At 41.7% G+C, this 9,729-nt stretch overlaps 1 protein-coding gene across 1 annotated transcript; it reads left to right on the forward strand.

Annotated features, from left to right (window-relative positions):
• Positions 1-1,037: 1,037 nt before the first annotated feature.
• On the forward strand, positions 1,038-6,194 carry LOC125252303 (interaptin-like). The gene is made up of 3 exons (XM_048165489.1): positions 1,038-1,158; positions 4,022-6,061; positions 6,157-6,194. Exons 1-3 carry the CDS (start codon positions 1,038-1,040, stop codon positions 6,192-6,194), a joined length of 2,199 nt encoding a protein of 732 aa, XP_048021446.1.
• Positions 6,195-9,729: the final 3,535 nt, after the last annotated feature.

Consider the following 9,729-nt stretch of genomic DNA (forward strand, 5'->3'; position numbering starts at 1 on the left):
CGGGTCCAGCGTAATCTTAGGCCGAGGTCCCTGACGTTGCCTCGGGAAGGAGGAGCGCTTACGATCGCGCTGTTCCTTGGGTGGTGCTGCCTGAGAGGTAGAGGGGGCAGGTTTGTTCTGCTGAGCCGGCGCAGACTTGGGGCGGCTGGAAGCAGACGTGGAGCTAGAGCGTTTAGGCAGGAAGTGTCGCATAGCCTGAGGCGACTTTTGTGCTGCAGTAAAACACTCCGTAAAGCCCTCTACTGCTGGCCCGAAGAGACCAGAAGGAGAGACCGGGGCATCCAAAAAGGCCGTCTTGTCCATCTCCTTAATCTCGGTCAAGTTGAGCCACAAATGGCGCTCAAGCACGACCAGGCAGGCCATGGATCGTCCAATGGCCTGAGCTGTGGCCTTTGTGGCACGCAGGGCTAAGTCAGTGGCGCTGCGGAGGTCACGGAAGGCAGGTGCATCGACACCGGACTCATCCAGAGAACGGAGGAGCTTCGCTTGAAACACCTGGAGAATAGCCATGGCGTGCAGCGCTGAGGCAGCCTGGCCCGCGGACGTATATGCTCTGCCAGCCAGGGCAGAAGTGGTCCTGCAGGGCTTGGATGGAAGGGGCCCTCTTAGTTTTCCAACCCACAGCCGTGGGGGGACAGAGGTGAGCCGCCACCGCTTCGTCCAGGGGCGGTAGATGCTCGTAACCCTTCTCTTCAGAGCCATCCACAGAGGTGAGAGCTGAATAATGCGTAGTACATAGGCGGGCAGAATACGGGGCGCGCCACGACTTCATCAGCTTGTTGTGAACCTCTGGGAAAAACGGTGCGGCACGTTGACGAGGGGCCTGGCCGGAACCCGGCAGGAACCACTCATCGAGCCTGCTCCGTGATGGCTCCTCTGGCGGAGCCCATTCGAGGTCCAAAACCTCTACTGCTTTCGAGAGGATGCGGAAGAGCTCGGCATCCATACCCGGCTTGCAGTCAATGGGCTCCAGCGAGGGAAGGCGGGCGGGGTCAGAATCACCGGCCCAACCTTCGGTTTCAGAGGCCGCGAGAGACATGACGTCATCAAGCGGCTCGTCCTCAGAACCGCCAAAAGAGATGAGGTCGCTCGCATCTGCCGAGGGACGCAGCTCAGGGCGGGAGAACAGGACGGGGGACTGCTCTCTCGGGGGAGAGGGTGAGGCACGCGGGGAAGCCAGCGTGACGTCATCCAACTCCGTGCGCTGGGCCGCTCTGCCCCGCCGTCTCTTCCTAGCCGGCTCGCGGGAGGAAGAAGACGGGAGGGCACGAGCGGCGAGATCGCCTTCACTGAAGAAGGCGATCCGCAAGCGCAGAGAGGCGAGACTCATGTTCTCACAGTGAGAACATGAGGTCCCGGTGAGCGCGGCCTCTGCATGGGGTCTGCCCAGGCAGCCGACGCACTCACCTTGACCGTTGTCGTCATGCAGAGGGGCTCTGCATGTGCCACACGAGTGGCGCGGCATTTGTAACAATGCCGCCGCCGTGAAAACGGCGTTTGAGGGGCTCTTTTAGAGCGGCGAGGGCCGCTAGAGCGGTGAAAACCGCTGTTGGAAAGCTCTTTTAGAGCGGCAATAAACCGCAGGAAAATCGCTCTTTTAGGCGCGCCGGATGGCGGCAGGAGACGGGCTGGCAGGCGGCTGGAAGCGGGAAGCGGACAGCTCGAGACGGCGCTCGAGGTGGCAGGCGGCGCTTCTTCCTCGGCGAGCTCAGCAGTCCGCTGCGGGAGCCTCTTCGACGGCGGCGAGAGCTTCTTTCCAGGCGAGCTTCTTTCCAGGCGAGCTTCTTTCCAGGCGAGCTTCTTCCAGGCGGCGAAGGCTTCAGCCGGAGATCAGCGAGGAGCGATGTGAAGTCGTCGCTGAAGGAGAGAGAACTGAAATCCTATGGCGAAACGCCCGCTTATATAGCCCTAAACCCGCTGCCCCGCCCCGCCCCACTTCATGTTTGCTGCTGGCTGAAAACTTGTGACAAGTGACAACTATGCCCGGGAAAATACAACTGCTGTCTGGCGATGAGAAGCGAAAACGAAAAAACCCTAGATAGATCCAGGGACGGACTGGGACTAAAAAACGGCCCTGCACTTTGACTAGGCCCGGCCCAAAGCAATTGGCGTGCGGAAACTCTGAAGCGCTTGTGCTCACACAGCTGGGCCACATTTGTCCAAGATGCCGTTTGAGCATCGGTAACGTTTAATGGCTGCATCGGATGCGTTTCGGTGGTTTAAATCGGCGCTCGTGACTTAAAGTCGAGTGCTTTTACTGTAATTTAGGCAAACGCGCTCATGATAGAAGCGATTGAGAGCGCGGCTCATGGTTGCATAGCAACGACAGACGCCACTGGAGCGAAAGCGCATTGGAAAGGAGAATGCGGCGCGGCTGCTTATGTGACGCGATATGTGAATGCCCCTTAGAACGGCGACGTTTTCTTTGCATATCAGACAGGTAGCAACTAGAGAATAATAATAATAATAATAATAATAATAATTTAGCGGGCCGGATTATGTTTTATTTTTGAGATCAGTTGCGGGCCGGGTAGAGGGGGTGGGCGGGCCGGCAGTTTGAAACCACTGATCTAACGTCTTTGCTGCTTACCTGGCGGCCACGGCCAGTGCAGCTGGCATCCAACTTAAAGGTGTTGCCACCTACAGTGCTGGAGTGTGAAACAGATTAGTGGGGGAAAAAAACAGATGATGACTGCGTGCGTGGCGGGTGGTGGGCCGGCCCGCCGGCCGTCCTGGAGTACCGGCCGTTCTGTGATTCTCCAGATCACACAGATGGCCAGTCCGCCCCTGGATAGATCCATTCCGTGCATTTCTTTCAGGTAGCCTATGTATGTTCACAAACATGTGAAATTGTTTCACTATTGTGAAACTATTTAAGGGTGAGATTATAATACGTTTAATGCCACGTTAATAGTTTGACCACCATCAACACATCTGCCTGATTTGATACTAATATAGTTTATGTCATATTATAATTTCAATTATTTTAATGTGCTATGCATTGCGTTTTGAACCATGTAAAAGATATCTGTAGGGCTGTCAATACTAGAAGAGGAGCATCATGAACCGCATTATTAAACAGTTTTCTAAGGATGCACGATTTATTAAAACTATTTAAAAATCATAATACAGCATTACATAATGCTATTCTTAAATCTATGCTTACACAGGAGAATACATCGATAAAAGTGGCTGTAGCATTTCTATCAAAAAAATAAAAAAAGTGTCAGAATATTATTATTTAACTAATAATACATATTTTTTAATTATGGTGGTTGGCTTTAATCGTGGATTGGATCGTGCTGTGCTGTCTAACAACAAAAATCAGCAGGCTTTTGGTGCCCTCTGCAGGCATTTGTTATAATATAATGTATTTATAACATTTCAGGGGAAAAAACTCTTGATGTGTTTAAATATGCAGATTAGCTTGTTTTGGTTAATTTAGAAGAAATCTACAGATGCAAACAGACAGATCGGCTTAAGTAGTCTTAAAACAAACACTATCTAAATGTGTAGGGTTAGGGTTGAGTTTTCTTACCATTAGAGTAAAAGACATGGCAGCAAAAATAGACCAAAATCTTAAAATTGTCCACTACATGAAAGAAGTATTCCAATAACACCAAAAGAATTAAAAGGATTTACTGATTTGTGCAAAAACAAATTATGTCCCTCTTCTTGGTGCAGTCATTTATTCTAAATATATAGCTACTTGAAAGTACTTGAAGTACATAAAAAGTAGACTGAAAGTATACTTTATTATTTTTAGCATACCAATAGCACACTTCTTTTTCATAAGGGCAGTGCAAAAAGCACAATACACCTCATGCAAATAAAAGCATATAGATATCCATTTTGTGTACAGTTTTGTTTTTGTGTACATTAAAAATAAATCTGAGAAAAAGATTGTTGGGGTAAGTTTGCATTATTTTGAAAACATTTGTGTCTGCAGATATTAAATTAGAAATGTTTTTCTTCGTCTGCTCACTTATGCATTTGTTCTCTGACTTTATTCACTTAACAGATGAATCATTAACAGATGTAGCCGGACTGTCCACAGGCTCCAATGAGAAGCTGAGATTGATGGTGCTTGGAGGAGATGATGCTCTTATGAATAAAGCATGTGCCAGAATCCTTGGGGAAAGACAGAACAGGGCTGCTTTTCAATTTGGAGAATTGGAGCCCAGGACAGCTCAAGTTCGTGGACGACAGGTTTCTGTATTAAAAACTCCATCCTATTGGCTGGAACACTTGAAATCATTCTGGGTTTTCAGCAACGGAGTCAAAGCTATCAGAAAAGACATTGAGTCATATGAAGGACAGTTGTTTCCTGGGCCTCATGCATTTCTGTTAGTACACAGAGATGTGAAAAACTCTGGTAGAGAGAATTATCTTTTACGAGCTCTCAGTGAAGTGTTCGGGAAGGAGGTCTTGGACTATTGTATGGTGTTATTTATAGATCAGGCTAAACACAATGATCCAACAAAGAACTACTGTTTGAAGATGTGTGGAGGCAGATATCACACTTTACAGAACACTGTTGACAGTGTTAATGAATTATTTATAAAAATAGAGACAATGACAGAGAGTAAAGACAACAGTTTTTTCACAACACATCTGGAGTGTTTCAGAAAAGCTAGCAATTATTTTCAGGAAGAGTATGAGGAAAAGGAAAATAAACTAAGACAAGAGTTGAATGATTCAAAAGACAGAGAGAATCAGTTAAACAATGAGTTGAATGATTCAAAAGACAGAGAGAATCAGTTAAACAATGAGTTGAATGATTCAAAACGGAAAGAGAACGAGTTAAGCAAAGAGTTGAATGATTCAAAAGAGAAAGAGAATCAGTTAAGCAAAGAGTTGAATGATTCCAAAGAGAAAGAGAATCAGTTAAACAAAGAGTTGAATGATTCAAAAGAGAAAGAGAATCAGTTAAGCAAAGAGTTGAATGATTCCAAAGAGAAAGAGAATCAGTTAAACAAAGAGTTGAATGATTCAAAAGAGAAAGAGAATCAGTTAAGCAAAGAGTTGAATGATTCAAAAAAGAAAGAGAATCAGTTAAGCAAAGAATTGAAAGATTCAAAAAAGAAAGAGAATCAGTTAAGCACAGAGTTGAATGATTCAAAATGGAAAGAGAACGAGTTAAGCAAAGAGTTGAATGATTCAAAAGAGAAAGAGAATCAGTTAAGCAAAGAATTGAAAGATTCAAAAAAGAAAGAGAATCAGTTAAGCAAAGAATTGAAAGATTCAAAAAAAAGAGAGAATCAGTTAAGCACAGAGTTGAATGATTCAAAACGGAAAGAGAATGAGTTAAGCAAAGAGCTGAAAGAATCAAAAAAGAAAGAGAATCAGTTAAGCAAAGAGCTGAAAGAATCAAAAAAGAAAGAGAATCAGTTAAGCAAAGAATTGAAAGATTCAAAAGAGAAAGAGAATCAGATGAGGGAGGCCTTTTCCACTTCCTCCCATCATGAGAATCAACTGAAAAAAGAGCTGATCAATTACAAAGACAGAGAGAGACAATTAAAAGATGATAAAGAGAAACTTCAAAGAAAAGTGGAACAGCTCAGTGAGAAGGAAAAACACCTACAAAATAATCTGAGTGAAGCAAAAGTTAAAGAAACTTTTCTACTTACAAAGTTACAGTCAGAATGTAATGTAATACAGAGAGAGAAAGAAGCACAAGCCAAAGAAAATGAGCTGAATGAGAGAGAGAGAGAACTGGACAGGAAAGTCAAGGAACTGGAAGAAAGACAGAAGGAGCTGGAGATCAGAGAAAGAGAAGTGAAACAGAGAGATGTGAGATCCAGAGAACATCTTCAGACCACAGAAGATCCTCCTCCTGCTGGTGAGTATAACATCTGTTATCTGACACTCAGCAGCCATTATTATACATTTACTGAGTTAAGAAGATGTATTAGCATTAGAGGTTTTTGTAGTGAGAGATTATTCACAAACACAGAACGTGAAGGAGAGCTGAAGAGCAGAAATGATTCACAAACCCGTGGATCTATTGGGATCCAGAAACCTGTTAGACGAAACAGCAAGGAATTAGAGACACCTTATAGTAAGAACTCTATTTGTAATAAAGTCTTACAACTATAATCAACTTTCTATAAATGCTTTAACATTAATAAACTACTCTCTATTCCTTCTCCTTAGTGTCTGAAAGTGAACACAGACCACTACAAAATCTGTGAACGGACTGGGATTGTCCAGAGGTGAGTTTTTTCCTGTTTTCTTCTTAAAGAGATAATTCACATACAAATGAAATTCTGTCACCATATTGATTATAATGTCATTCCAAACCTATAAATATTCATGCTGCTCTTTTTCATACAGTGACTGGAAGTTCATGTAACCACAGCTGTCAATCTCTAAAATGAAAAAAAAAAAAAAAAAACACCATGAAGTATTCAAAATAACGTGCACTATTTTTTGATTCTTCTGAAGTCATGTGATGCTTTGTGTGAAGAACAGACTGAAAATTATAGTGTTGCATTTACTTCTCTCAACTGCCCAAGATTCTTTCATAATGTGGGTCTCAAAGAGATTTGTTAAAAGGAACAGTTGATCCTCATTTTGTTCATATTTGAAACACAAGTTTCAGTTTTTCTGAGGTACTTTTAACCATCTGATGTAAAGGTCAATTTTCTGTGCTAATATACTCATATATTGTATGAAATGTATATATTCAGTATTTTGTTGCTAATAGAAACATATGCGCTGCATCTGAAATCGCATACTTCTCTTCTATATAGTACGTGAAAAACAGTATGCGAACAGACCAGTAAGTCCGAATTCATAGTATTCGAAAAAAAAAAGGAGGCGAAAAGTACCCGGGTGACTTACTACTTCCTGCGAGATTGTGAAGAGTGCATATGGACACTTTACTATCCCATGAGGCCACGGGAGAGAATTTGTGAATGGAGTTGAAGGGATGTAACTGATGCTGGTAGGTCATGTGACAGTAAAAACATGGTGGGTGTATCTGAATTCATTCATACTACATGCAGTCTTACTATATAGAACATACTTTTTCAATGGTCGTGAAGTAAATAAATGCAGTACCTACTCAACAGTACGCGATTTCAGACGCAGCTATGGTGTTTGATGTAGGCCTAAAAAGAATGTACTATTTGTATGAAATCAATAGTTTTGACACAATATTGTGCTTTAAAACATTAAAGCATCTTAGAATAATTAACTATTGGAGCAGTTAAAAAAAGTTAATGACTTTCACACACTATGTCTTGTCATGCTGTGTTTTAACAGTGCTAATAATCTCTGTTTAAAAGAAGTCAACATTGTGTTAACATTAGACAATTTATTAAGCAAAAATGTAAATGTAAATATTTCAAATATTTTCATTAGATCTATGAACTTATCTGAATGTTTTGCAAAGAATACTGCAAATATTTTGTATACTTTGATTCAATGTAAAATAAATACAGTAATATTCCATACAAAAAACAAGAATTGTCAATTTTGATTTCACTGTGCCTTTAATGCCAAATAATTAATGAAATTATGCAACATTGATCAAGTCAACAGTTTAAGACCTAAAAGTATGAAGTAAAAGCATAAAAGCTTTAATATGTTGCAGAAGGGGAGATGAAACAGAACTGACTTTTGCTGCACTGTCACAGAGGCTACACCATTGAAATCGCCCATCACTAGATATTGTGGAATAAATTTAGTTTTACTGTTCATAACATTAAGGTTGAACCACTGTAGTCACATGAACTGTTTTAAATATGTCTTTAGTAGCTTTCTGGCCACTGAAAGTGTTAATTATCTTGCTGTCAATGCAGGCCTCACTGAGCCATCAGATTTCATCAAAAATATCTTAATTTGTGTTCTGAAGATGAATGAAGGTCTTACAGGTGTGGAACGACATGAGAGTGAGTATGATAGAAATTTCATTTTTGGGTGAACTAACCCTTTAATGTTAAACTGAATGCAGTGTTACAATCTCCCCTCAGGAAATCTAGTGGTAAAGGAAAGAGGTAACAAAAAGGAAAGTGTCACAATTATGTTTAGTTAGTTTCTGTTTTCTTTTAGTTTCTATTTATTAGTTTCTGTTATCCTTTGTTCTATTTTCCCCACCACTCTTTAGTTGTCATAGTAATTCATTTAATTAGCACAGGTGTTCATTATTACTTCATTCAATTGGTTTGTACTCAAGTTGTTCCTTGTCCTCTGTTTGATGTCTGGTCACATTTACGTTAATATATGTTACTACCATCTGTTTGCCTGTGGATTGTTAATAAATTTGTGTTGGAACTTTATTCTTATCATCATTCTGTAACACACACCCGTGACAGATGACTGGACCACAGCTAAATATGGACTATAAAGCCTGCCAAAGCCTTAATTTTAACTTTTGTCGTCTCGCCATCACCTGATTTTGCGAGCTCGCGAGTGCTCCCCGCAGACGGAGAGCAACCACCAGCTCCACCTCAGTCGTTGGGTACTCTGGTTCCACCTCAAACGCTCATCACCATGGCATCACTTAGTTCTCCAGTGCCAGCGATGTCGCTCAGTATCCAGGGGCGGATCTAGAAAATGATTTATAGGGTGGCAAAGGGGTGGCATGAGGTCTATGAGGGGTGGCAACACCAAAGCAAGTGCCCATGCATAGTTTTTGGAGATTTATGGCCTGACATACACAATTGTGTTCACACACATTGCATTACCACAAAGTAGTCATCTATATACTGTTTAAAATTAAAAAAATAAATAACAAGAGTTCACTATCCATCATGGTACCAAGTAAAGGCACTATATGAAAAACATCAACAGATTTAAAATGAGTCTGAGCTTGTATCACTAAAGGAGATGAGCAGTTTTATTAATATTACACAGGTTACTTTGATGGCATAAATCACATGTTTTAGTTCAAGTTAAAGAACAACAAAAACTTGTTTTTTGCAAACTCATAGGCTACATAGGCTACTCTAGCAACACCCCATCAACTGCACAGCAAGAGCCTAGCAACCACCCAGAATCTCCTAGCAACCACCTAGCAACACTTTAGCAATCACCCAGAACATCTATATTCTGGCCTAACTGACCAAACTATTTATGTTTTTTAAACAAGACTTTAGGTTGGCTTTATGACAAGCCAACATAAATTTGTCTTTCAAACTTTTCAATCTAGTTGAAATGAAACAATTCAACATTTTCTCACAACTATAAACACAATCTCAAAACTATGCACCAACTTGTACAAACCTCAAACTTCCAGGTCAAAATAAAATGTTCTAGTCAAAAAACTTATTCTTGTCTGACAAAATCAAACTTTGGCCTCAGATGACACACAAAACTTAACAAATACACAGACTACTGCACTGCCCAGTGAACACTAGTGAGATCAATTCATGTAACACTGTAACAAAAATACCGCTTACTGGGATTCAGGAATTATTTGCAGCTCACTGTCTACTACACTAGTCAAGTCAAGTCAAGTCAAGTCACCTTTATTTATATAGCGCTTTTTACAATGCAGATTGTGTCAAAGCAGCTTTACATTGATAACTGGTAGATAATTTGGCTGCACAGCAGCTCTTAAATAATAGTGTCAGTGCAGGCAGATCAGAAGCACTGTTGAATAAATGTCAAGAATACTATTGAATATCAAATGTCAAGTGTCCCCAACTAAGCAAGCCAAAGGCGACAGCGGCAAGGAACCCAAACTCCATCAGGTGACATCAGGTGGCAAACAAGTGGCAA

Source organism: Megalobrama amblycephala, linkage group LG18 (assembly GCF_018812025.1).
Source record: "Megalobrama amblycephala isolate DHTTF-2021 linkage group LG18, ASM1881202v1, whole genome shotgun sequence".
Lineage (NCBI taxonomy): Eukaryota > Metazoa > Chordata > Actinopteri > Cypriniformes > Xenocyprididae > Megalobrama > Megalobrama amblycephala.